Source organism: Ceratotherium simum, chromosome 37 (assembly GCF_057802395.1).
Source record: "Ceratotherium simum simum isolate JZ-2026a chromosome 37, ASM5780239v1, whole genome shotgun sequence".
NCBI lineage: Eukaryota > Metazoa > Chordata > Mammalia > Perissodactyla > Rhinocerotidae > Ceratotherium > Ceratotherium simum.
The window spans coordinates 10,506,766-10,534,435 of NC_141936.1; the positions used below are offsets into that span (position 1 = coordinate 10,506,766).

The window sequence follows — 27,670 nt, forward strand, 5'->3', positions numbered from 1 at the left end:
AAAGTTGAGAGAAACTTGCTCTACCAGATATCAAGATATTATAAAGTTATAATACTTAATAAGGTATGCTATGTATTGATGTAGAATAGATAGAGCAATGGATCAGACTAGAAAGCCCAGAAACAAATCCATATATATGGCAACTTGACTCATGCCATATGTGACATTATACATTATTGGCGAAGCTGTGACAATTGGTTACCCATGTTGGAAAAAAATTAGACCCCTACCTGATAACATACTGAAAAAAAAAAAATCAATTCCAAAAGGAGTAAAGATCTGAAGGAGAAAAGAGCTAAGAGTGTATTAGCCTGGTATTCCCAGAAGCAGATGTTGAGATGAGGGTTTGTGTTCAGTAAGTTTATTTGTGAAACTATCTCAAGGTTCAGCAAAGGGGAACTGGGAAGAAGGAAAGAGTAGGAGAGAAAGCCAACTGAGTCGGTTGCCCCTGTGGTCAACTGGTTCCTGATCCTGCTGGGGATCCTTTGAGGAGCTATAAAAAATGATCCTCAAACTATTCATCCTAGAAAAGGATTCACTGGATCTTGTTCTCCATTGGGCAAGATGTCCCATAAAATAGAAAAGATATGAAAAGATAACCTGAAAGGTAGCCTCAAGTTGGGTCAAAATTTCTTAAATAAGATAGAGAAGCATAATCATAAAGGATAATATAGACTAATTAGATTACACAAAGATAAAATCTTCTAGGGCCGGCCCGGTGGTACAGCAGTTAAGTTTGCACGTTCTGCTTCGGCGGCGCGGGGTTCACCAGTTCTGATCCACTCATCAAGCCATGCTGAGGCGGTCTCCCACATAGAAGAACTAGAAGGACCTACAGTTAGGATATACAACTATGTACTGGGGCTTTGGGGAGAAAAAAGAAAAAAAAAAAAGAAGAAGATTGGCAACAGATGTTAGCTCAGGGCCAATCTTCCTAAAAAAAAAAGATAAAATCTTCTGTACATAAAAAACATGATAAATCAGGTGAAAAGACAGGTCAGAGAGTGATGTAAAAGAGGCTAGAGGGGATATGTAAGAAATGGAGATTAAGGAAGGCCTCTCTGAGGAAGAGTGGAGGGTAAAAGTATTTTATGTAGTATCAACATCATCTGCAAATTTCCTGAGGCAGAAACTTGCTCAGTTTGTTCAAAGAGGCCAGAGTAGTCTGTGAAAGAAAGAATGCTAGGAGATGAGATTTAAGAGGTGATCAAGGGGTAGCCTATGTAATGCTTTGTAGGCATGGTAAGGAGTTTAGGCTTTTGTCTAGGTTCAACTGGGAATCATTCAAAAGGTGTAAGCAATTGGGTGGCAGACTATTGAATGGAGAATGAATTATAAGTGGGCAAGAATGGAAGCAGAGAGACCAGTTAGGAGGACTCTGTCGTAATCCAAATGCAAGATAATGGGGCTTGAACTGGGTAGTGGCAGGGGAGACAAAGAATGGACACATTTAATACATAGTTTTGAAACCTGATGATGAATGAATGTGGGAAGGTTAGGAATAGGGAGGAATCAAGCATGTCTCCTACATTTTTGGCTCAAGCAACTGACTAGATACAGTGCCATTTACTGAGATGAGGATGACTGGTGATGGAGAACGGTTTGGAAGTGAAATAAAGAAATCTGTTTGGCATGTCAAATTTGAGACACCAATAGAATACAAGTGGAATTTTGGAGTAAGAAGTTGAATTTATGATTTGGCAGTTTGAGAGAGGGATCAGAGGAGGAGAAATATAATTGGTAGTCATTAACATATTGATGGAATTTACAGCTACCAGACTGGTGAAATACCTAGGGAGGGAGTATAGTTGGAGATGAGGAAAGCACTCAGGTCTAAACCCTGGTGTACTTAGCAACCTGGAGATATCAGGAAGCCAAGAAGGGTCTACCACCTCTAACCACTATCAATACTACCAACAACACCACCAACAAATGACCAGGAAGGAGCTATTAGCAAGTAGGAGAATGAAGTGTCCTAGAAGACAAGAGAAGAGAGTGCATCTCTCCACATGGCCTGAAGGGGACCAGGTTCTCCCAGCTTACTCACCTGATCACGGTGATGCCAAGGCCTGCCAGGTGTTAGGAGGCAGGGGGCAGCCAAAAACCTCCCAGTCAGAAAGCCCATGATCAGGTGGTGATCACTGCAGGCCACCCTCAGACAAGCCACACCAGCTTGATTCTCTTGACTGGAGAAATCAGCTTGTGATGGACAGATCCCTTTGGGTCTAAGGCCCCAGGCTCCTGGGAAGAAGTCTGCCTCCCCTTCCACCACTACTCTCCACTTCTGTTGCCTACCTCTGCTTCACCTGTGAGGCTAGCAAGGCCACTCATCTATGGTCCTACTCTCCACTTCTGTTGCCTACCTCTGCTTCACCTGTGAGGCTAGCAAGGCCACTCATCTATGGTCAATCTGTACAGTCCTCCTGAGAGCATGCGGCCTAGAGGCAGCCTCACCCCCGTAATGAGATCTACAGAGAACCCCCATTAGCCAATAACGTTGATTACTAAGTTACCCTCTATGACAAACAACCAACAACGAAAAAGCACCAATCTTCTAATTTGTGGTTTCCTGACATTTCTTTATCCCTCTCTTTATTTTAATGTTCTTTTTTTTTGCTTTAGGTATATATTTTTTACAGTCATATATTTGGATTAAAATTTTCACAAACTGATAAAATTAATTTATTCATTTAAATTACCCATCCAACACATTCTCGGATGCATCAATACGCAAAGGCTTTACTATTTCTATTGCAGAGTCTCTTCTCACCTGCCCCTCAGCAGCAGGAAGGAATTCCTGTGGGGCTAGTACCTCTGCCCTGGGGCAAGGGCAGCTGGAGGAGGAAAACACTGTAAGTATTTGGGGTAGGACACTGGTCTAACCTTGCAGAATTAGTCCTTCTCTGGTTTATCATGGTGGGAAAATATGGAGGTTCCCACCTTGCATTTAGCTCCCAAGGTTGCTACATTGTGGGGCTGTGTCAACAAGCACATGTGCCACTGGGAACCAGTGTTGCGACTGTACACTGGGCTATGTTGCAAATGAGACCCTTGACTCTGCCTCTGGGTGAAACTTAGAGCTTAAAAAAATAAAGGAAGTTCTGAGTTCACTGCCTTAGTCTGTGGAAGTAGGGGTCACTGTGAATTGTCCTTCCATGTCTTATAGGCTGAGCTATGGGGACTTCATCTCCAGCCAACAAGATTCTACCCAGTCTTTAGCATGAGCACAAGCTTGGCCAAAGTCTTTCAAAATCTTAGCCTCTCTACTGAAGCCATCCACACTCCTATTCCCCCCAAATCTGGCTCTTCCTCCCATTCTGCCAAATGCCCCATGCTGCTCCAGTAATGAAGGGCGGTTTTGAAGTCTGTTTATATATCTTCACCTGAAGCGAGCACCTTGAAGGAAGACTGAGTTCGAGTAGTCGTTAGTATAGATGTGGTCTGATTTACAAGGAAGAAGTTGTGGAAGGGCTGGGGTGTGAAATGGGTAAGTGCAGCAGTGCAAAGGGAAGTGTGATGAGATCCATAAGGATGAGATCTGGTAAATGGAAAGTGTATAAAGAACGGTCATCAGTATTTGGAGATGAAAGGAAAAAATGTAGAAAGTATTTCGATGATTCTGTGAATAATAATTAGCCTATAAATAGCCTATAAATAGTAATGTTTATAAAATATTATGTAAGATGTAGTCTTTAAAATAATATCATAAGCATCTTTACCTAAATACTGAGCAAATCATTCACATGATGTATTTAGGTGAAGACAAGAAAGGAAATCTGAAAATAGAAAGATAGGGGGTTGCAAGCTGATTCAGATTTAAGTAACAAGATGGGAGGCTGTAGGGAAAAATCTATACACATCCTATTTTACTGCTTTTAGGTAGAATCCTTTTCAGGCCCTTCTCTGGTTCTACCAACAAAACTGAACACTACGGGTCTGTGTTTCTTATAAGGCTAAATAGAGAAATTCCAAAGACCACATTTTAAAAATGTAAATCTTCGTAGCTAACAAAGAATTACAGAAAGAGATGGAAGGAAAATCCCCTCATCTCACAGCTGTGGAAGGAGAGAGACCATTCTATGCCATAAAACTAATGTAAAAAATCTGAATTGACAAAGTGTTAAACTGAGAAATTTCATAAGAAGAGAAGCCTTATTCTCTTGTAAAATATGGAGACATGTCTATTCATAACCATTACCAATTTGTTCTCTTCTCTGTTAATATAAATTTGTCCTTGGAAGAGTTATTTGAAGGGGTCTTGTAATACGCCCCCAAATTAGAAATTATTTCCACTTCTTCTGAAACCAACTGCCAAAGAAACTTTAATTCTGATCGATTGTCTTGATAATTTTTGGGCCTGGCCATAATATTTTAAGTGATATCTGGGGCTCTAAACAGTACAAATGCTTGTAAGACTTTTATGTAAAATCAGAAATAGATCCTTGGCATTCTAATTTCCTCACATGCAAGGAGGTAATAAAATGACCACCGATTTCCTATTTAAATAAAGATTTTGAGAGTCTTATCTCGTTTAAATTCACTCCAGCTATTATATAATGGGGGGAAAAAGATATTCATAGTAACAAACAAATTTGCATAACATATAAAACTTCTTAAAAAGAGTGTAAGAAAATTCTTAGTGGAAGAACATTCAATGAGGTGTGAATAAATGGGTCAAAGTTTCTGTTCTCCTCAAATTAATCTGCAAACTCAATGCATTTCTAATCAGAGGTTCCAATGAACTTGGGAAGGAGGTGGGGGAATCTTCTTGAGCAGATTCTAAAATCCACCCCCAGTGAATCATCAGGACGGTGCTACCTCTGAGCTCCACTTTCTATTCTGTAGCTCCTTCGATTGCAAAAGAAAAACTAGTATACAGACAGGTAAAGACACCCTGTGATCAAAGTGGTGATTCAAATCGCAATGTAATAGTGTAGGGAATATTTTTTAAACTTCCACCTAACATACACACAAAGAGGTAAAACCCACGGGATTATAGATGTAAACATTAAAAATGATCAGGTACTTCAAATGGCCTAGAATCAAACACAGAAAAATATTTTTTAAAATCTTCAGTTAGAAACGGCTGCTGTAGATATGATAGGAAACCCAAGAACCAGAGAGAAAAAAGCTGACAAATTTGACTACCTGAAAACTTATAACTTCTCTAGGACAAAAGATTCTATCAATAAACCTAAAGGAAAAACAACGAATGGGGCAACATATTAGCAACATGTATGACCAAGATTTAATATATGTATCATATAAGGATTTCTATATTCATTCAGCACAGTAAGAAAAAGACGATTACCACAACAGAAAACATTGACATAGCATTCTATGACAGAGGATTCTATGAAGAAGAAAAACAGATCACAAATTAAAAACGCTCAATCACACTAAAAATGAAAACAGTGCCATGTGAAAGCAGCCCTTAAATACTTTTTGTAGTTCAATTAAAAACATTAAATGTCTTCATTCTCTAGGATGATGTACTAATTTTAGAAAGCAAGAAAAGGAAAAGTATATATACTTTTTGAAATATATGTAGAATATAGATATAAATAGGGTAATTCTATATATTACCCTATTTAGATAAATAAAAACATATTCCAAAATGTATAAATACATGCACAGAAAAATTCTGGAAAGATATACACCAGTGTTGATAAGAAACATATGTTTTAAAATCAGAATAAAAAGCAACAGGATGATATGAACATTTTGAAAAAAATAGTTACTTTAAAAGGCATTCATTTTTTTGTCGTATGAAAGGTATAGAAAATAATAGTAAACTACAGCATTAAAAGATAGCTCAATTGTAACATAAAAATCAAGTAAATTCTTATTCACTCTTACTTCTTTCCTCACTGTGTTTCCCCAAAGTAGAATTGTTTCCAATATCCATGGTATCTAGAAAGTAACAGGTGGTGGTCAGAGAACTGCAATTTATAAATAAAGGTTACAAATCTTACGACAATTCACATTGCGGAAGGCTTGAATTTATAATGATGTTCTGTGTATCGTTTCCCTGTCTTGTTTCTAAAGGAACCAGACAGGTACTACAGTGATATCTAAGGTCTTGCTTTATTTCTCCGAGACTTTGAAAAAGCTCTTTTTTACTTATGTACATCAGTTTCCTCATTTATGAAACAAGGATAACAACAGTTACCCTGTTCAGGTTTTAGATTTTTTATGAAGATTAAGTAAGATTTTATTTGCAAGAGTTAACAAGAAACCACTATATAAATCAATAACATGCTGGAGGACATCCTTCAAAACTACACATTGAATTTAAGAATAGTTATCAGAGATCTTTTTTCCTAAGGACCATTTGTCTTTTGAAGCCTTTCCAAGGTAGTGACAAAGTGACACTATTATCTACCAGCAGAAGAACACTTGGATTTCTTGTTACATGGACAAAGTGGAAGGCACTATACAAATCCAACACTTTGGCACTGATATGCCAATACAGTAAATGAGATACTGCTGTTTTTACCAGTGTATTTCTACTACAACATCCATGTATAATCAACAGGGCCCATTCTGTTAAACATGACTTTATAATGATTTCTTGTCTGCCTGCAGTTGCCAAAAATATCAAATCAAACAAATGCAGAAAGTGGGATTCTGGCATGGACTGGACGCATCCATTCCTTGTCAAAGTGTGCTCGGAGTCAAGCGCAGCAGGAAACAGGAACTCTGATTTCAGACTCCTGACATCCTGCAGCCCGAGCCCTGTGGCTCTCACCTTCGTAACTGGCCTACTCCCTGTTGACGAGCTTCCTGATGTTCTTCTTGAACCCTGATCACCTACCACAGACATACCCAGGGTCTGTTGTATCTGCTGAACCACCTCCACCCTAAGATCCGTGGGCGGCCTTACCCATGATGTCAGATGCTTGGCTATTTTCAGTCCTTGCTTCTTGGCCTCTTGGCACACCTTTTGAAAAACACATGACACAGGAACACTTCTCATTTCCAAGTTCTTGTAGCACTACTCTTAAGTTGTGATTTGTAAGGAATTTTCATTTGCGCCTTCTCCCTTCAATGGATCCAATGGATCCAATGATCCTCCTTTCCTCCACTCCTACATCAAAGGATGGCTCTACCTCTGAAATCGCTTTCTCTTTTTTTGCTCTTCATTGTCTCTGTCCCTTCCTTTCAATCTATTTTTTTCTCTTTTATCCTTTTCTCTTTGCCCAAATCTGTATTTTTGTTTTTCTATTTTTTCTTTATATGCTTCTCTCATCCATTCATTGATGACTTTTACATACTTTAGTATATACTTTTATGTGATGTTACTCTTTTCTAGAAATATTATTTATTACATTTATATGTATATACAATATGTGTATATAGAATCCAATTATTAAAATAATTTTTGTAAATATTCTGTATAAATACTATAATAAACTAACTTTTCCAGACAAATTTCTTAATGTTGGAATACAGAGAGTGAACAACTTTTTTCACTCACTCAACAAGTTTGCTTCTTTTATGTGTCAAGTGCTGACAGTAATGCAGGGCACAAGACTACTGAAAAGTCGGTGCTCGTCAATCTTATGAGCAACCAGGGAATTGACACATAAATGAGTGACTATATTGAAATAAGAAGAGTGTTAGGATACCAATCATACAGGATACTCTGGTGGGGCATAAAGCAAGAAGAATTGGCCTAGTTTGAGATGAGAAACCTCTTCCAGAGGATGTGTCATGGAAGCAGGAGTTAGCCAAATTAGGGAGGAAGGGGGCCAAGAAGTGAGTCCTAAATGGATGGAGAAGCATGTGCAAAGGTCTAGATTCAGCAAATGCAAGTAATCAAAAGGAATTTAGTATGTCTGAACATGGAGTGAGAGAATGAGGGGCAATGATGAGGATGGAGAAAGAGGCAGGAGTCCCTCGGTAGGTGTCTTTGGAGACCTCACAAAGGAGAATTGACTTAATCCTAAAGGATATTGGATTTTATGTAGGAAGCAGTAGGAACATATTTGTATTTTTGAAAGATCAATTTAACTAAATCACTCAGAATACATTTGGTGGGAACAAGTTAGAAGAACAAACAGGAACCCAAAGCTCTAGTTCAAATGAGAAGTTATATAGATATGGATGGAAATGGAGATAAATGGATTGAAGACATTTAAAGAGAAGAATTGATGGAGTTAGTGACAGATGGGGTATATCTATTGAGAAGATGGCAGTGTCATGGATGACTCAGAGGATTTCAACTTGAAAGAATGGGTAAACTGATCATGTGTTTTAGAGATAGAGTGCACTGGAGGAGCAGATGCTGGTTTTAAGGGAAAAGATGAGGTGCTCGGTTTTGGAAGTGTTGAGTTTGAAGGTCTTGAGAGAGAGCTACATAAATAGAGAAGGCCAGAATCTTCAGAACCTCGGAGACAGGTCTTCCTAATACTTGGATGGATGAGTTTAGACACTTAGAAGACAGGGTTGGGCTGGACATGTATGTTTAGGAACCGTTAGGTTGGGATGGTGATTGAAGGCATAAGAGTGGATGAAATGCCTGGGGTGAGGTCTCTTGCAATCTAGGTGAGTTATAGGGGGCACTTTGATTTCTGGGGACACCTTACCCCGAAAACTCACTGCTATTGTGAGCCACTTATTGTGCCAGTGCTGCTTTCGTCTTACGTTCATTTCAGATCCCACAATTTCTCCGTGTCTCTCTTCTCCCCCTTTGACACTGTCCCCTCTCTCTACCATTTTTCTCCCATCTTTTAACTTTCTCTACATAGTTCTCTTTGTGCCTCTTTACTCCTTTCCATTTATTACCCCATGTATGTATCTCCCTCCATTTATTTCCTATGCTTCTCTTCCTGGATCTAGTTTTAGTATTGAAGTAATCCTTTTTCTACTGTCACTTCCCTTTCTGTTTTTTCTTTCCTTCTAGTCTGTTTCTCTCAATCTTATCTTGACCTTTTGCCTTTTTTCTTTTTTACAATTACAATCTTTGTCTTTATCTATATTTTCTTGATCTATATTCAGCTTCATCTCACAGATTACTACTTACAGCACCACCAAATTCCTGCTCTTTTGACACTGACCACATTATTGACCACTATTACATTTTCCAGTTCCCCATGAGCTTTCTACATTGCAGGTCTATCAGTCAGTCATGGGCTTTATTACCATGTTTCTGGTACAACTTCTGAGAGCTATCTTGAAAATCATCTCTCTTCCCCCACTAAACTCCCCAATCTGGTGATATTTGGATTCCATGTCCACTTGGAAAAACTTGAAACTTACTCAGAGAGGTTTTCGTTTGGAGACCCCAGCCTACCGTCTCCACTCTTTCTCCTTACATTATCCACTCAGTGTCACCTCCCTCCATTCAGGAGCCCAGCTATTCTTTCTCTTTTGGCTCCCTCAAACCTGTTGAAAGCAGACTGAGTCTGTGCACAAGTCTCTGTCTGTGTATGAGTGTGTGTGCGTGTACATGCAATGTTTAAGGGGAGAGGTAAGGTACAGAAGGAAGAGCTTTTCCTCTGTGCAGACACGAAAACAAAGATAATCGATAATATCATAATTGGCTTTTCCATCACATGCTAATAGGCTGGCATCTCTTCCGATTCTCTTCCTCTACTCACTGGAAGAGCTTCGAATCCACAGAACACTAACGGACAATGTGGAAATGACAGATTATAGACTGTGACCCAGGAACACACTTCAATGGGGTAATGCTCGTCTACGTTCACTGCTCAGATGAGCTGAGAAAACACCTACTCCAATGACTACATCTTATATCCAACAGAGATTTGCTCTGTCCTTTTCCATTTAGCTACAACTCATTCTGTTCCCTGTCTATTAATTTTCTGCCCATTGCCCTTCCCTACACATTTCTAGCTCCATTGCTTGATTCTCCATCGCTGGGAGCTTCTCTCTCCTTGATTTCTTGTGTCCCTTGTGTTGCTTTCTCTTTTCATCATTGAATCTCTTAATCTCTGTTCCTTTTTATTTCTCTGTTCATCCTTTTTGGCTCTATCTTTCTAGGTATTTCATATACCACATAGCTGGCTCCATGCCTACCCTCTTTGTTTCTTTAGGACTTTCATTTTTATCTATCTATCATCTATATTTCCAACATCCACACCAATATTGAAGCTTATATATCCACCAATATATTATATACATATATAAGTGTGTATGTGTATATATGTATATACATATACATATATATATACATGTATATATTTATTTATTGTTGTTGTTAAATAAGTTTTCTTGCATCAGGCACTGATACATCCCACTGTGAATATGCCAAGTCCCTTGTACCTCTTCATTGAACTTTGATCATGTGACACAGCTCTTATCTTCCTGCCTGTTACACACAACAGTTACCCTCTTTGACCTCATACATTTGTACATCTATTTTCTCATCCTAAAATGGGGATGGCAAGAGTTAGCCTAAGTATTAAGTATTTTATAATGACAAAGTAAGATCCTATTTGCCAAAGTACTTTAAAATAACATGATATAATCAAATTACAGTGGGATGGACATCTGTCAAAAACTATACTAAAGTTTGAGAGTGGTTGATCTGAAGCTTTTATTTCCGTCTATAGTTACATAGAAGGACCAATTGTCTTTTGAGGTTTTTACAATTACAAATGACATGAATGCCAACCAATATATCACTATAGAAATCTAAGATCTTAGTGTTAGTAGGCATGACAGCAAGCATTAAAAAATATACCATCATTTTGCTATTCATTTTTTCTACAGCAGTGATATATAATTACAAACATTTAGTCAATAGGATTCATTTTGTGATTCATGAGTTCATAATAATGTCCTGCCTCCTTCCATTTTCTAAAATGCTGAAAAAGAGTTCTCAAGATTAACTGGATACAAGTTCATCAAGGTGCTTAGAATAAAATGCATCTGGAAACAGTAGCTTTTAATTCAGATTCCTGACATTCTGCAGGCCAACGCTTGGCATCCTAATCTTCTTTACCTGACCCACTTCTTAGGGCTGAGCTAGAAGTTTCCTGAGGCTCTTCTCTGTTACTCAATTCTGAAAAGTCATCACTGGTGGTCCCTGCAGAAAGAAGTAAAATTCCTTAACCGTCTCAGTCTGTGTCCTAGGAACCAATTCAGCATGGAATTCTTTAAAAGGAAAATTGGAAAGAGAAGCTCATGTAGGACCAGTAGGAATATTCCTACCACCAGGCCACCTTGTGGTTCCTTCTGACCTATTTATCACAGTTGCTCCAGGAACCATCCCCAAGGACTGGGAACAATCTTGCCATGGAAGCACTCTCTTTTGTCATCACTTCTTACCCTTCTTACCCTTTCCACTTGTATGCACATACTTCTTCTTCTTCCAGCTCTGGATCTCATCCAGACAGGCTGTGGAAACAACATTTCCAAGATGTCAGGGCCTCTATCAGCTGGGCCCTGAATAACTGTGTGGAGACGAGCACCCCTCCACCCCGGAAAATACTTTACCCTATTTATGTGAATGAAGAATAAACTTGTATTGCACTTGTGTCATTGAACTTTTTGAGATCTATGTGTTATATCAATTAGCCCATCCCACATAATACAAAATGGGTAATTCCAACAAACTAAATATTTTAATTTTAAAGGGTATAACATAAAATTTGAATGAAGCTTTGTAGCAAAGAAAGACATTTGTTACATCAAGAGTTTTAATGGCTCTTACTTCTTTTCCTATTACTTAACCCCCAAAAAGATTTGTTTCCAATATCCGCAGGATCTATAAAGAAAAGGAAAACACAACCAGTAATATATAACTGAAAGAATTGTAAATCTTATAGCTATTCACATTGTAGACAGGATTTGGACTAGAAAGATGGAATGATGGTCATTTCTGGCTCTTCCCATCTAAGGGAAATAGACTGCTACCAAATGGAGCAAAGACCCACATTCCTTTAACCCCAATTGCAAAATCAAAGGAGTTTTGAAAACCAACGTTTTTCCATAGGTTTGCAGCTAACTAATCTGGCAGTGAATCTGGATCTGAGCTGTCATGGGTCTATGTAAAATCTTTATCACACTCGATGTGAATTCACATAATTTACTGCAGGAAGATTAATACAGTATATTTGAGAATGGGATTCTGCCTTAGACCCTCTTGGGAGTGTTTTGTAATATATAGTCTATATAGCACATTATCTTTTAAAATAATAAAACATTATTATTTTATATCTGGCTTCAAAAGTTTTGAATAAAGGTTATGGATGTTTGCTAGGAGTCCAGCAAAACTAACAAACATGTTAGTTCTGCTTCTTCCAGCAACTTTCCGTATGTGATGTGTAAAAGATCCTTAAATGTTTATGTATGGGAGTTTCACTATCTGTGGAATGGGGGAGAACAACAGTTATCTGGCCTACCTTTTAGGTTGTTGTCAACATAAAAGGATATCTTATTTGTGAAGATATTTTCAAATATCATTATATAGGGCATTGTCATGTTTGGGGACCATTTGTGAAGAGCTACAAAGTGAATTTGATGGTAATAACCAGAAGCTTTTCCTTCTGTCAATAATTAGAGAGTATGACCAGAGTCTTTTGAGTTTTGAACAAGTTTGTGACAAAATCAAGCAACAGCAGACTACCCCACTTTCTCTGCTCTCTACAAAATAGGGCAGGGGTGGAAATAACTATATAATCCAATGCTTTGGGGGACAATATGTCTGACACCATCTAGTAAAAAACAGCACTGCTGTTCAACTACAGCCACCTTGTTAAGCCTGAATTTATAATGATTTCTTTCTTTGCATTTTTCAAAATGGCCACATGAGATAAAGGCAGAGAATGGGCTCCTGGGCTGTAGAGTGTGCTCAGAGTAAAATATGCCAGGAAACAAGAGCTCTGAACTCGGAATCTTGATGTCCTGGAGCACAGTGATGGCAGTCCTTACCCTCCTCATCAGGTCCACTTCCCAATGCAGAGCTCCAGGCTCCCGGGGATGCCTCGTCTGCACTGGACTCTGAAGAGTCTCCAGGTCTTACCACTGCAGAAGGAGCAAATGTCCCTTGAAGGTCTCAGTGTGTGACAAAGGAACAAAGATAGGAAAACCCCTGGTAACTCTGAAAACTCAAGGTAAGAATGTTTCTAGGACAGCCTTAGAAGTCTGGTATTGAAGAAGGCAGATCTCCCCCTTGGCGGCTTCTCTGAACTCTACTGGAAACAGAGCTCCACTCCTCCCCCATCTAATACTCCTTGGAATGTTTACTTGAGAAAAAAATTTTAAATTCTATTGTGTTTGAGCCCTTGTCTTCTTTGGGTGTACTTGTTACAGTCATTAGCCTAACTGATACAAAAGTTAAAATACAAATGATCTTAAATTAAAACAAATTTATATTTTACTTTGAAGGATATACCAAAGAGTTAGGATGAATCTTTTGTAGAAAACAATGTTCATTTATAACCATGAAGAGTTCTTATTTGTTCTTACCTCTTTTCCAAAGGCTTTTTCTGCATGTCGGTGATTTTCTGAAATCCATGGGCTCTATAAAGACCGAGGAAACAGTTATTTGTTTGCAAAAGTCTTACAATTTCTACAACTGACATGACAGACGGGTTTGTGATGACAATAACGTTTTGACGATCATTTCCCTCTCTTTCCTTCAACCGAATCCAGCTCTGGTGGCCCAGGGTCATAATGCTGGGTTCCTGCCTGGCTCTCCCTTTTACTCTCCATGTGAATTTGCGAATGACTCTTAAACACCACCAACTCCAGTTCCTCATCTATAAAGCTGGGATAACGTGGTTACCCTAGCTCCCTGTTAAGGATTTTGTGGAAACAAAATAAAACTTTATTTACAAAAGCCCTGTGAAAAATCACAGGGTAAGCCAATGGTTTAACTAATTTGGGTTTGAAAGTAGTTGATCACAAATCATTTTTCCAATAATAATTATACAGCAGCACAAATTGTTCTTTCAAGACTTTCTATGTTTGGGACTAATGACAATATTGTCAACAAATAGAGGAATACTATGCTTCCTATGCTCAATAGAATATAAAGCATCTTGATAGAGAATAAGCACATTATTTCAACTCTTTGGCATTAATAGATATGATAGTGTGTAGTAAAATATATTGTCATTTTGCCAGCATATTTTTGCTACATTTTCTATCCCTCAATCAATTGGAACCATGCAGTTAAACAACAGTTTATAACACCTTCTGCCTCTTTCTATTTCCCAATATAGTCAGAGAAGTTAAATGCAGAAATTGGTATCCTAGAAATAAGGGAATCAAGCCATATGGAGAATGCTCAGAATAAGATTCATTAGGAAAATATAGCCCTGGATTTAGATTCTGGATATTTGTCATCCAAGGTTGCAAATCTAATATTCTTACCTGGTATAATCTGAGGTCGTGAGCAGGTAGCTTCTTGGGTCTCTGCTCCTTCACTTGATTCTAATGAGTCCCGGTTATTGATTGCTGCACAAAAGAATAGGAATCCTCAGGGGTCTCACTGTGTGACCAAGGAACTGATGCAGCAGGAAATTCCCTAACAGGAAACTTGGAAAAATCCTGAAAACCAATGCAAATCGTGACCTGCACTCAGGCCACTCTGGTCAACCCTTCTAAGTCACCTGCCTTGTAGGTTCGTGATGCTCCATTCCCTGTCCCCACGGCAAGGGGCAACATTACTGTGTCTAAACCTTACCTTCCTACACTTCTCTCTCGTCTACTTCTTACTCCTTCTACTTGTCATATCACACTTCCTTCATCTCTGCTATTTCTCATGCAGGAAGACCTTAAAAATCTTGTGTTGATGATGGCAGAGACTCCTTTACCCGCTCCCAACCTAGTGCCTCCTTGAACTGTTTGCAAGGCTGAGAAATAATATCCTCTTGTGTCTGAACCACTGACATATTTTGGGACTACCTTTTAGAGCAGTTAGCCTACACTAAGATAAAAGTTAGAACGTGCACTCGCTAAAAACTGAAGCGAATTTAATTTTTACTTTGATAGATCTACTGAGCAATTAGAGTGAACATATTATTTAAAAATATTGTTCTTTTGTAACTTCAAGATCAGGTAACATTTTTATTTGTTCTTAGGTCTTTTCCTAGTATCTTTCTCCAAATAGGCATGTTTCTAATATCCTCTGGGTCTAGAAAGTAGAAAGGGAAAACAAACCACCAATTTGTACACTAAAGAGCTACAAATCTCATGACAACTCATGGTACAGATAGGATTGAGGAAACACAACATGTTGATAATCATTTCCGGCTCCAACTTTACAAAGCAAATAATGCAGAATACAGGACGCTAGTCTTGTCTTTCCCTTTAATTGTCCAAGAGACTCTGTAGAAGACCTTGAAACATTTTTGTGATTGTGCTTACCCCTTAAGGTTGCTGTAGAGGAAAAAGTAAGACATTATTTGCAAAGGTCCTTTGAAAAATCACTATTATGCCATGACTTCCTGAAGAACTCTGTCAAAAAACAATACTTTGTGTTTCAGAATATTTTATCTGAAGTCTTTTTTCTGCTAACACTAGATAGCTGGATGAGTTGTCTTTTGACACTATTCAAAGTTTGTGGTCACATGACAAAATGACCTTCCAAAAAAGGAATATTTAGGTTTCTGTTCCCTATAGAAATCACTGTACAAATCTAACACTTTATAAGCATAGAAACTAGTTTTAAAAACAAGCTCATTACTTGCCTAGCCTATTTCTACTATATTATCAACAAATGGATGCATATATTGATTAATAGAACCCATCATTAATGGGCCTCCTCTTCAAAAAATATATACATAATGATTTCTTATCTCTTTGCAGATCCCAAAAATGTCAAGTAAAATAAATGCAGAGAGTGGGATTACAGGATAAACTGGATCCGTCATACAAAAGGGGCTTAGAATAAGATGCCTCAGGAAACAGTAGCTTTTAATTCAGATTTCTGCAGCCCAAGCCTTGCTCTCCCTCTTCCTTACCAGGCCAACTTTTCAGTATCGAGGGGGAGGCTTCTGAGGGCTCGTCTTCATCACTGGATTCTGCGGAGTCCTCACTGCTGATCACTGCACAGAGGATAAAAACCTCTTAGGGTCTCAGGATTGGGCCAAGGAGCCCACACAGCAGGAAACTCCATAATGGGAGCACTACAAAGACCTAGAAACTAAGTTAATTCAAGGCACCTTGGTCTGTGCTTGAATGTGTGTGACCTGCAGGTTGCTCCAGGTCCTACACAAAAGGTGATAAAATTCATGCATAGAGGGCAGCTTTGCCCATCTTGAGATTCTTCTTACCCCCACCATCATGCTACCTCCTACCCCCACCCTCAGTCTACCTCCTACCCCCACCCTCAGTCTACCTCCTACCCCTACCCTCAGTCTACCTCTTTCTTTCTTTCTCATTTTACTTCTTCATTGTCCTCTTGGCCCGGCTCATTTCCCCTACCTATGTCTGTCTCTCTTTCTGGCGATGGTATCTCTTTATACCTCACTGTGTCTTCATGTGTTTCTTTCTCCATCTCCTCTCATGAATATTTTGGGTCTCCAATTTTTTCCCCTTTCTTTATCTCCTATCCCCATACTGTCCTCTCTTGCTTTAGAAATAGTCTCTCAGACATCAATACTTAAACCTACCATTTCTGTCTTTTGGTATTTTTCCAATTCCTGGAGACTCTCTTCTGCTGAACTCACTCTATAGGGTGCCAGTTCCCTCCCCTTCCTGCCTCTGTCCAAGGACACTTGGACTACCTCAATGGACCCTGATGACATGTTCCAGCCCTTTGCCTGGTACTGTAATTCACATTACACATTCTTTGAGTCAGCCTTACCTATTATGTCAGATGCCTGGTTACAGTTAGTCCTTGCTTGGGATTGCTGTTCAACCCTTGTGTCAAAAAACGGCTTTTCCTTCTTTATATCCACCAGACGTACAGAACAGGAATTGAGTTGGAGTCCATGGTTGCGTAGCTGTGCTCCTGGGCCAAATTGTAATGAATGAAGAATTTTCATTTGTCTCCCCAAAAAGGAGTAATCGCGCTTCACGACCATTAGTAAGTCCTTTTCCCTGTAATTCCACTGCAGTGGGTAAAGCTAACCCTCCCTCCCCTCTCTTTTCCTGCTGCTCAATTCTGTCCCTTCCTTTGTGCCTCTCTTAATTCTGGGTTTTTTGTTTGTTTTTACTTTCTCTTCTCATCCTTTGATGAATAAATTTTTGCTTTTTTAAAAATAAAAGTTTTATTTGCAGTATAACATACATAGATAAAAACGGGTAAATCATAAATTTTGAATTATCACAAAGGAAGCATATCTGGGTAATCGTCACTTGGTCAAGATTACTAACATCCCTGAAGCCTCTTAGTGACACTTCCCACTAACTTTCCCCACCACCTGGCTCAAGCTAACCACCATCTTGGTTTTTGACACTATTGGTGATTAATTTTGCTTGTTCTGAAATGTATATCAATTTGTATAAGTAGAATCATGTCCCCTTCTCTTATTTACTCTCTCTCTGTCTCTTTGTCATTTGGGGGTAATTTGGTTTCCTTTCTCAACATATGTTTATGAGAGTTATTTGTATTCATTTTGTATATTTATTTTCACTGCTGTATAGTATTTCATTGTAGAAATGAACCATTAAAAAACTAAACCATAAAAAATCTATTTGTGCTGTTTCAAGATTTTGGCTATTATGAATAATGCTGCCTTCCTATGTGTTTTTTTGAACACAGGACGCATTTCTGTCGGTTTCTGCTGAGTAACGTAACTAATGAGTCACACGCTATATGTAATTTCTCACTTTGGAAGATTATACCAAACTGTTTTGTAAAAGCATATGTAAAGGCAGAGATATAATTGAGAGAACTTGGCAAATTCAAGTAACTAAAAGGAGTTTGGTGTGATGGGAATGTGGCGTGAGGGAGTGAGAGGCAAGTGATGGTGGAATATGTAACTGCATGGTAGGTGTCCTTCAATACTCCAACCAGGAGCAAGATATGAGGGAGGAGGCCAGCAGGAGACCTCTCCTCTATTTGAAGTGAGAAGTGATAGAGATCTGGATTAGAGTGAGCATGCTGGGGATGAAGAGAAGTGGACAGGTTGGAGATATTTTAAAGTTGGAATTGATGGAAGTGGCAAATGAAATCATGGTTGTTTTAATCCACTAAATTTTGGGACTGTTTGTTACACAGCAGCAGATAACTGACACAACCTCTGAATAGAGATGTCTTTCAGATCTTTGAATAAAGGTTTTCAGGCACTTGGAGGAATGAGTCTAGAGGACAAGTCTGGGCTGGAGATGTGTGTTTAGGAATCAATAGATCACAGATGGTGACTGAAGCCATGGAGAAGACAAGACGCCTGGGGAGAGACCTATTTTTATGTGAGGGGGTTACACAGCCATTTTGATCATTGCAGACACCTTACCCTTCTCAATCATAGTAGGAACAGCCCCTTGTGCCTTCTTTCCTGGGACTGTCTCCTCGAATTGAACAATATCCTGATTTGTCTTCTCTCTCTCTTTACTTGGTCCACTCTCTACTGATTTTTCATTCATTGTCTTTTATCTCATTCTCTACATAGCTCTCCTGTGGCTCCCCCCATTTTTTTCTATTTATTGATATTCATTTCCCTCTGTATCTTTCTCTAGTCACACTCTTTTTCTCTACATTTTTTATCACTGCCCCCGTAGTGCCCAGCAAGGTCTAGGGCACAAGAAGGTGCCGAGAGTTAGATGCTCCTTACATGTGCCCTCGGGCCTCCTTGTCTCACCCTACACCTGGCCCTGCTGTCCTCTGCCTGACTTTTTGCTTTATCCATTCTCTGTTACTTTTCCTACTTTCTCCTATTCTCTGTTTCTTAATTGTTACTGTGACTTTCAGTATGCCTCTTCTGTATCAATTTTTATCTTATATACATTTTCCTCATCTCAAGCATTCCCATCATCACCAAAGTTCTGCCCCTGTGCCATTGTCCACCACACCGAGTCCCTCCACCTGCCACTTCCTTTCTAAAGGTCCTTCACCTGGGCTTCCTTACTTGCAAATCTGACCAGCAGCATCATGCATGATTTCCACGTTTCTGTTATAAATTCTGAAAAGCAAGTTGCAACTTATTTCTTTTCCCCAACTCTACAACATGGCACTGTTTGGATTCCATGTCAACTTATCTGAAACCTATCTCACTCGTGTACTTTGTTATTTGGTGTCCCCAGTCTACCTTTCCCATATTCTCTCTCCTTACATTCTCTCCCCAGGGACAGCACCTCCATTAAAGAGCTCAGCTCTCTTTCTCCTTTGCATTTCACACCTGTTCAAAGCAGCCAGAGGCTGTGCATAAGGTTATGGGTCTTGGGAGGTGTTAGGGCTGGGGTGGGGGAGAGGCGGTTAGTATGGGAGAACAAAGGAAAGCTTTTGCTGTCATAGAAAAACAAAGATATAATTTAAAAATTGGTAAGATAAGTAATAATTACGTTCTTCATCACATGGCAATGGGCTGGGCGTCTCCTTTCTTGCATCTCCATTATTCACTTGGATAGGTGCTTGTTCGCAGGACTCTGAAGATAAAAAAGACCATGGCTGAGATCCGACAAAGTCTTGCTCCGCCCTACTTCCCTTTTGTTACACCTCACCCGACTTCTCTTCCCTTCTTATATTTCTACTTATAGCTTGTCTGCAGATATTGCCACCTTGACCCCATGGAAGTGTTGGTGCTTCATTGATTCTCCAGCCAATCTCTCCGTGATTTCTTTGGAACTTTCTTTCTGTCTCTCTTCCCCAATGAGTCACTGCAACTCTTTACCCTTTGTCTCTTAGTTTTTCTTTTCTAAATTTCTTCTGTCAGGTCTCTCCCGTCAATATATCAGGCTCCATTCCTGCCCTCTATGTGTCTATGTGATTTTCCCCTTCTTTGTTAATAGATGCCTCCTTGAGTCACACATTACTCCATTCTCTGTCACTAGCAAGGACTCCTTGGCCCCTCCACACTCATGCAAACCCAGTCAGTCAGTCTTACCTGCTGGCTCAGACTCCTGGGCACATTGCTCATTTGCTTGTTGGCTTTCTAGTGCATCATTTTTGTCACTGGTTGTGTCTTTTCTCTTTGCATTTATCTGTTCTGTTTCACGGAGGTGCTCTGAGAGTCCATTTTCAGGTGGGATTGTACCTAAACCACGTTTTGATTCATAGATATTTTAATTGCCCCCTACATCAATCAGAGTCCAACAAGAAAATACAAATTACTCTAAGCTTTTAAAGCAGAGGGAATTTAATTCAGGGGATTGGTTACACAGTTGATGGGAGAGCTGAGAAGTCCCAACGGAAGAATGCAGCAACCAGAAGGATTGTCAACAGGAAGCTATGCGAAGGACTGAGGGTGAGCGCAGGGGCCAGGGTCACTGGGTGAGTAGAAGTTGGACCATAGCTGGCCTGCTTGATGGGAGGTGGAGTCATGGGTGAGATGCAGCCACTGCCAGAATTGCTGCTGGAGTCAGTGACAGGGCAATACTTGGCTTCTCCCTTGCTCCCCTCTCCAATCCCTTGCTACTGTCTCCCATGTCAGGAACCCAGCAGGAAGCCAGCAGCGAGGGAGCCGGCCAGCAAGGCTGCAGGGGCCAATGGCCAGAGATAGAGGGCAGAGTGGAGCAGGGGAGGGTAAGGAATGAATTCCTGGCAAACACCCCAGAACCAACACATCCCCTTTCCCCTATGGTGAACCTCCTCTGCTTTTTGTGGATTCCATCATCCCATCCCACTTTGCTCCCACCAACCTCCATAGAGTATGAATGGACAAATATATTTTTTGGAGCAGTCTAGATTATTTCCATTGGCGCTATTTTTCCAAACAAAGTAATTTATGTAAATTATGACAAAAATAATTCCCTAAGTTTTAATATAGAACATGGGCCCTGGTGCATGTTTTGTGCCACATCCACAGCTCCTTGGAGCCTCCCACTGGGGTAGTGGACATGAGACACAGCTCTTCCCTCACCTGTGTGTGTCACAGCCAGCCATCTCTGCTGGGTCAGACTTTTAGACACACTTATTGGTGGCTTATTTGCACATCATTTGGGTTGTAGGTTGAAATTTCTCTCTTTCTTTTCTTTTTTTAAATTTTTTATTTATTTATTTTTTTCCCCCAAAGCCCCAGTAGATAGTTGTATGTCATAGTTGCACATCCTTCTGGTTGCTGTATGTGGGACGCGGCCTCAGCAAGGCCGGAGAAGCGGTGCGTCGGTGCGCGCCGGGGATCCGAACCTGGGTCGCCAGCAGAGGAGCGCACACACTTAAACGCTAAGCCACGGGGCCGGCCCCCCCTCTCTTTATTTTCATTGCTCCCCATCACTGAGATGATCTGGGATTTCATTTCCAGGCAGAGTTGCCCTCAGACCACATTGTGAATTATAATTTCATTACTTCCTCCCCTCATGCCCTACACACACACACACACACACACAGAATCCCTTCTCTTCTGCTCATTACTAGTCACAATTCCATCTACTCACCTTTTCCTCTTCCCACCAGCTGCACTAGTAGATGAATGGCTAAGAATTTGGATTCATGCATGTTGTTTGTTATATTTTTAAATAACTTTCTGAATAAACGTAATTTGCTAAAGTATAACTATGCTTTCAAAAATCACTCTGATTTTTTTCTTTTATAAAAATGTGTTATTAATTAGAATACCCTTTCTTAAACAACACATCCTAACTGGAGGCTACATAATAAGGGTCTTCCACAGTGCTGGAAGTTCTCTAAGACTCTACAAGGCTACTCATTTCCAGAGGACAGTCATGGAATAAAGACATAAAATTTATTATAGACTCATGTGCTCTAAGGACAGGTCACCAATGACCTTCAATTGATCTTGATTGGCCAGAGGTTGGTATTACTTTTATCACTGCTTCTACAGTCTGGGGAATAATTAAATCCACAATGGACATCTGTGAGAGAAGGCAACTCAAAGTTTACTGTAATGGTTAAAAGTTTAGACTCTGGTGCTAGATACAAATAATGATGATAATAATAGTAATAATAACAAATGCATGGAACACTGACAAAGTACCAGGCATGATTGTGCATGCTTTACATGACTATTTAAAGTCCATCACGCTGTAAAGTAGGTATTACTATCTCATCCATTTTATAGATGATGAAACTGTAGATATAGTAAAGAGGGGAAGTAACTTTCCTAAGATTACAGGGAGAATTAGAAGCCAGGTCGTGGGCATCTAGACTCTGCTCTGACACTATCTTACAGCAGAGTTCAATCCAATTCTCAGTTGAGTGAACTTGCACCAATAACCAAACTCTCTAAGCTATTCTTTCTCCTCTGAAAAATGGGCATGGTATGCCATCATTTTAAGGTGTTTGAGAAGATTAAATAAAATATTATCTGCATCACTATATGGGATACTGTGACTGATCAGAAAATTAAATCATTATGATTAATGTCTTAAATTTATAATATTTAATAACATTTTTAAGAGTGTTATGGATTAAGGGAAGTCAAGAGTTGTAAACAGTGGTTATTTGTTGCTAAAGTATCAAAGCATTTTTTTAGAGACCCATCTGGTGTTTGGAGGGCAGCTCCTGGCCTGCTGCCCAAGGGATGATGGGAGAGGGTTTGCACAGGGGGCACATGGTGTCCATGGTCCTGTGTGAGGGACCCAATGTGGGAGGTACCCTGCCCATATGAGGAACGCTTATCTCCCCATCCCCCATCACTCTCGCTGCAGCGACGGCCACCTCTGGATGTGACCTCAAAGCACCGAGGCAGCAATCAGATTCAAGCAAGACAGAGGCAGAACACAGGTGCATGGGCAAAATGTCCAGGCCCACAGCCATCAGGAGCTGGCAGCAAATGCATCTGAGGAGTATGGAAGGAGTGACCCTCCTAGGCAACCCAGAGTACGAAGACTATTATCTAAATCCTTGGAGAAATTGCAGAGGCAAAGACTGACAATTCTGGGCGATCAGTGATACAAAAAAGCAGGCCCCACCACAGCACATTCCAGAATGGGACAAAAACAGCACAGGTTCACAGAACAGTCAACAGGAACAGACCATCATAAGACGAGGCTTCTGCACATGAGCAGGATGGGCTTCGATGTGAGTTTTCACCTGTTCCTAGGGGGAAGAAATTGGAAGTTTATTTCAGGAATTGAAATATGGGCTGTGCATTCTCCCTTAATCCCTTTTTAATAAAATATCTTTTTTATAAAGGGAGTTGAAGACTCCCTCCGGGGGTCAATACGATCAATAGAGAGCCCATCTGACCTGGCGGATCCCACCCCACTCCTACAGTCAGACTCCATCCCCCAGAGTGCGGGACTGGGGTCAGCTGCACCCCTGGTGGAGAGGGCTTGCCCAGGCCACCTCAGTGTGTCCTCCATGAGCCCCTCAGGTAACTACTGATGCTTTTCTTGTTGCCCACGGCCATAGTGAACCTACCTTTGTCCCCAGAGCTGCCCCTGACTGGTGGCCTTACCTTACTTCCTACAAAATCCTGGTGCCTTGTCCCCACCCCCTTTCACACCACACCCTCCTTCTACACATCTGTTCTCTCTGTCTTGTTGACTTTCAATGAAGATTCAGTGTCTGATTCTCCTCTACTTCCTCCTGCACCTGATATTCTTTTTTCTGTGTCTTTCTCTCTGCATATATTTCCTTATTTTTGTTTCATGCCTCTGTCTTTTCTGTTAGATTATCTGGGTAGTGTACAGGGTTAAGAACACAGACTCTGGGTTCAGAATTCCCAGGTCCATCCTTGCTCATTTGACCTGAGGCCAACTACATATATGGTCTCTAGATTTCAGTTTCCTTATCTGCAAAATGGGCACATAAATAATACTACCCTCTAATGACAGTTGTGAGCACTAAAACCCACAACTGACAGAGTAAATGTTCAGTCAATGAGATGTGAACAGTATGGTTGTTTTTATTGTGGCCTTTACCCCTTTCTCCTCTGTCATTTCCCCTCCTTCCTCCTCCTCTCTCTCTCAAAGTGCCCGTATCCGCTTCTCCAAATCTCGACCATTTCCTCTCTTCTCTCTGTATCAGTGCCTTTCTCCTTGAATATTCCTGCTCTTGAACAACACCCCCCACATTTAAATCGGTCCCTTCTTCCACCATCATCAAGAGTTTCCTCTTTGATGTTGACCTTGTGACCATAGTTCTAGCCTCTCACAGCTTTACACTGATCTTCTCCTACAGGGGCCTCTCTAAATCACAATTACTTCCAGGTAGTCATTCTCTTTAAAACTGGTTTACTGACAAACTGGATTCCTCTTCCTTTGTCTTGGTCATTGGACCAACAGTCTCTTATCAGAGCTACTCCTCCAGGATTCGGCCTCGGGTTAGACGCCCAGGCAAACACCCTCCTGCCTTCTCCATGCTCCTTCAACTTCTCCCTGATTCACAATCTCCACTCAGGGTGCAGACCCCCATCTCCCTTTCTCCCTTTCCTTGTAGCAGATGAGAATCGGTGTGTATTAGGTTTCAATCACCTTGTTCAAGGCTTAGTTGGATATTAAGCCTCTGCTCCCTCTCGTCTCCCTCACTTTCATGGAGGAAAAGTTTCTCTTGGACTGCTGAAGAGAAGGCAGGAGAGAAGAAGGCCATTAGAGATCTCCCTCAGAAACCAGAGACAACACCTCAAAATTACAGTTAGGAATTTCCAACCCTCGGGTCACTCAGAGCTCAGTGGGTCTGATCCTCAAGGTAAAGTTCCCCCATCTTCCCTGGGACAGAAAAGAGAAGCCCCAAGAAGGTAGCCTCTATGTTTCCCACATGGAAAGGAGCCACTCAAACGTGAAAGGCAAAGGAGTACTGGAACATCATGAGCCTGTTGCTCATGTAAAAAAAAACTTCAGATGGCCAGGAAACATATACCAAAATAAATAGTAGAGGTGAAATGTGTTTTCTGAACTGTTCAAAGGTATGGAAGAAACAGAGGGATTTTCTCAAGAGAAGAGCTAAGATCCTAGAGAGATCCGTGTGTATAAAAGAGAAAGCCCAACAGCTTGAAAGATGCAGCTAGAGAAGAGGAGGGTTTGGCTTAACTGGGTCGGGGAGGATGAGCAGTTCTCAAAGTGACAAGCTGGAAGACACAGAGAGGAACTAGACAGAGCTCCCGGGGTGGCCCAGATCCCAGGAACAAAGGAAAGACACTCTCTGAAGCTACAAGCAGGGAGGGCATATTGCCACGCTGGATGACGTCCGCTAGACGGGTGGACTAGAGGAGGCTGCCAACAAGGGGGCCCAGGACACGAGCCCAGGGCTCCTGCATGTAGGTGACCCAGCAAACACAGGAGGAGGAAATAAACCATAGAAGCACAGGAAGTGCGTCTCTGCAAGGAGTCCAGGGAGGAGGAGACACCACGAGAAGTGGTGGGGCCTGCGCTGCCCCAGGGCTGATGGCAGGATCTCCTCCTGGGACAATGCCTGTGAGGCTGGGGAGGTGAGATGGAGAGCACTGCGGGGACCACAGACGCTTTGTCATCACAGGACACAGTTTCAAATCCTGGCAAAATGAGGTGGAAGATATGAGAAGAACGAAGGGCCCAAAGTCCAGAAAAGGTGAAGGAGTCTTGTGAGCAGGTGTTCCAATGAGGGGTCGGGCTTAGGGTAGGGGTGGAGGGCTTCTGTGCACGGAATGAAGGTGCGGACCGGTCAGCAGGACAAGCTGTCATGCCCTGGACCACAGTCCCCAACTTCCTGGCTTTGGGCTCTTGACTCACAGCTCTTGTGGACAACAGGGTCCCGGGGCAGCCACTGCGACCTCCACCAGGGGCAAGTGGGGGGCAGCAAGTGTAGGTGCGAGACACCCCAGCATGGGGAACCCAGAAACTAACATGTGTGATGTGGACACTGGGCCCAGGGAGTGGGGTCCCGGCAGTTCATGGAGAGGATCAGAGCTCCTGGGATGTGGGCAGTAAAGGTAACAGCCATTCCCTTCGTGCCCATGGCCTGGGGACATCTCGGTTACAAACATAATATTGACTTGAAATTTGTGACTAGGTATTTGCCTTTCTTTATACCTTTTCTGAGTTGAATGACCTGCTGTAGAAATTATTTTGTTCTTAATTAGATAATGTTACTATTGACACAAATCAACAAGCTACATGCTTTACACTTATTTTTAAATTTTTTTCCTTGCTTATAAACCTGTTAGTATCTCTTTATTGCCTAGTAATAAACTTCAAATTGCTTAGCTTTATATGCTAGACTTTCCAAAATTTCTTCAAACTTACCACTCTTGAATCAGCTCCCACAGTCTTCTTCTCACTCTCTGAGCCAATTGGAATTTGTCTTTGTTTTGAAGACACATTAGACTCTTTCACAATCCATGCCTGATCCCATAACATCCACCCTCCTCAGGACATGTGACCATTTTTTTTGAGATGTCTGTCTCTTATTTGGACAACTCTATTGAGACCAAACTGTGTTGGAACAAAATGTTTTCTAGACAAGTCTATACATATATAGTAGAGCATTCCCTTAACTGTGCTCCATTAAAAAAGTATAAATCATGCCTTCTCAGGAAAACGTCAAGAATCAAACCTTTAGTTTTGTATAGCATCAAAAATAGTCCTTGGCAGAGCAATAGGTCCTATGATTATTTGAGTAATGTTTGTTTCACTCCTTGTGGAGAAAGAGTTAATAAAACTACTTCTCCTTTAAGGGCAAATTTGATGTTGGGTTAACTTTGTTACTCTAGCAACCTGAAGAAGGTGGCCTTTCTTCTGAGTTACTAGGCCAACACTGGGTTTAGGGTTAAAAATGACCCGTGAATGGTAGATTGCATGTGGATGGGGAAGGGGGGTCTCGCTATGGACCAAAAGCCATACTTTGGTCTTCCTTCAATGTGATGACTCTTGTCACTCAGCTTGTCCTGCGTGGGGTCCCTGGATGTTATGACTATGGGTTGTTACATGACATATTGACTCCCATGGGCATGGTGTGCTAGATCAGTGTGGATCCTGCATTCACCACTAAGCTGTCCCTTGAGGCAGGGAGTAGTCAACTGGGTAGACTGCTGCGTGGACCACTGCAAGGGGTCCCACAGAGGAGGAGCAACTGATGCTGCCCTATTGGGATGCTGTGTTTCCTGTCACTTGTCCTTCTAAGTAAATCTGATGCTTGTGGTTCTGGCTGTCCTGTGAGTCTAAACGCCTAGTTAAGCAGATCTCTAGCTGGGTGTTGTGCCATAGCCCCTATAACATAAGCTTCAAGAAGGCTCATGATATGTGTGTTTTGTAAACTGCTATGTCCCCACTGACCAGTACCATGTGTGGCACATGGGAGGAGCACAAAATATATTTATCAAAGAAAAAATTGGCCCGGACATCAAAAGGTCAGTAATAAACCTAATTACCATTTTCGAAGCTTTTATAAATGTAATGTAAATCGGGGTATTCCTGCATGTTGACCTCGCTGAACAATGCTTCCAGAAGTGGCAGGTCAAAAGTCTTCTCCAGTTCACAGAGCACATTGTACACCACTCTTTCTACAGGGACCAGGTTTCTACAAGAATCTTGAGAATCCTTGAAAAAATATTGAATGGAGAAAATATAAATACAGACTTCCAAGTTACAGAAGAGCCCTTGAAAGTGATTTTATGGGTAACGTATTCCAATTTCTCTACATAGGTATCGTCTCATGGAATGTTTTAGGATTTCTATATATCTGTATGGTTACTAAGTGAAACAAGTAAAT

General features: G+C 40.9%; 1 protein-coding gene across 6 annotated transcripts in view; it reads right to left on the reverse strand.

Moving 5' to 3' along the window:
• The window catches only part of SP100 (SP100 nuclear body protein), a 91,955-nt gene that overhangs the window by 31,618 nt on the left and 32,667 nt on the right, over window positions 1–27,670 (reverse strand). For 2 of the 6 annotated variants that reach the window (XM_087424709.1, XM_087424712.1), the window contains exons 3-17: window positions 27,330–27,498; window positions 24,460–24,543; window positions 23,018–23,080; window positions 19,968–20,117; window positions 19,426–19,509; window positions 16,787–16,933; window positions 15,942–16,025; window positions 14,350–14,433; window positions 13,441–13,494; window positions 12,904–12,996; window positions 11,684–11,737; window positions 11,299–11,367; window positions 10,973–11,056; window positions 6,887–6,943; window positions 5,860–5,913 (exon numbers count right to left, since the gene is read on the reverse strand). In XM_087424709.1, the coding sequence (XP_087280835.1) occupies window positions 5,860–5,913; window positions 6,887–6,943; window positions 10,973–11,056; window positions 11,299–11,367; window positions 11,684–11,737; window positions 12,904–12,996; window positions 13,441–13,494; window positions 14,350–14,433; window positions 15,942–16,025; window positions 16,787–16,933; window positions 19,426–19,509; window positions 19,968–20,117; window positions 23,018–23,080; window positions 24,460–24,543; window positions 27,330–27,498 (1,330 nt within the window). Of the gene's footprint in view, window positions 1–5,859; window positions 5,914–6,886; window positions 6,944–10,472; window positions 11,057–11,298; window positions 11,368–11,683; window positions 11,738–12,903; window positions 12,997–13,440; window positions 13,495–14,349; window positions 14,434–15,941; window positions 16,026–16,786; window positions 16,934–19,425; window positions 19,510–19,967; window positions 20,118–23,017; window positions 23,081–24,459; window positions 24,544–27,329; window positions 27,499–27,670 lie in introns of those variants that run through there. The other 4 variants (XM_087424710.1, XM_087424711.1, XM_087424714.1 and 1 more) reach the window with 4 other exon arrangements.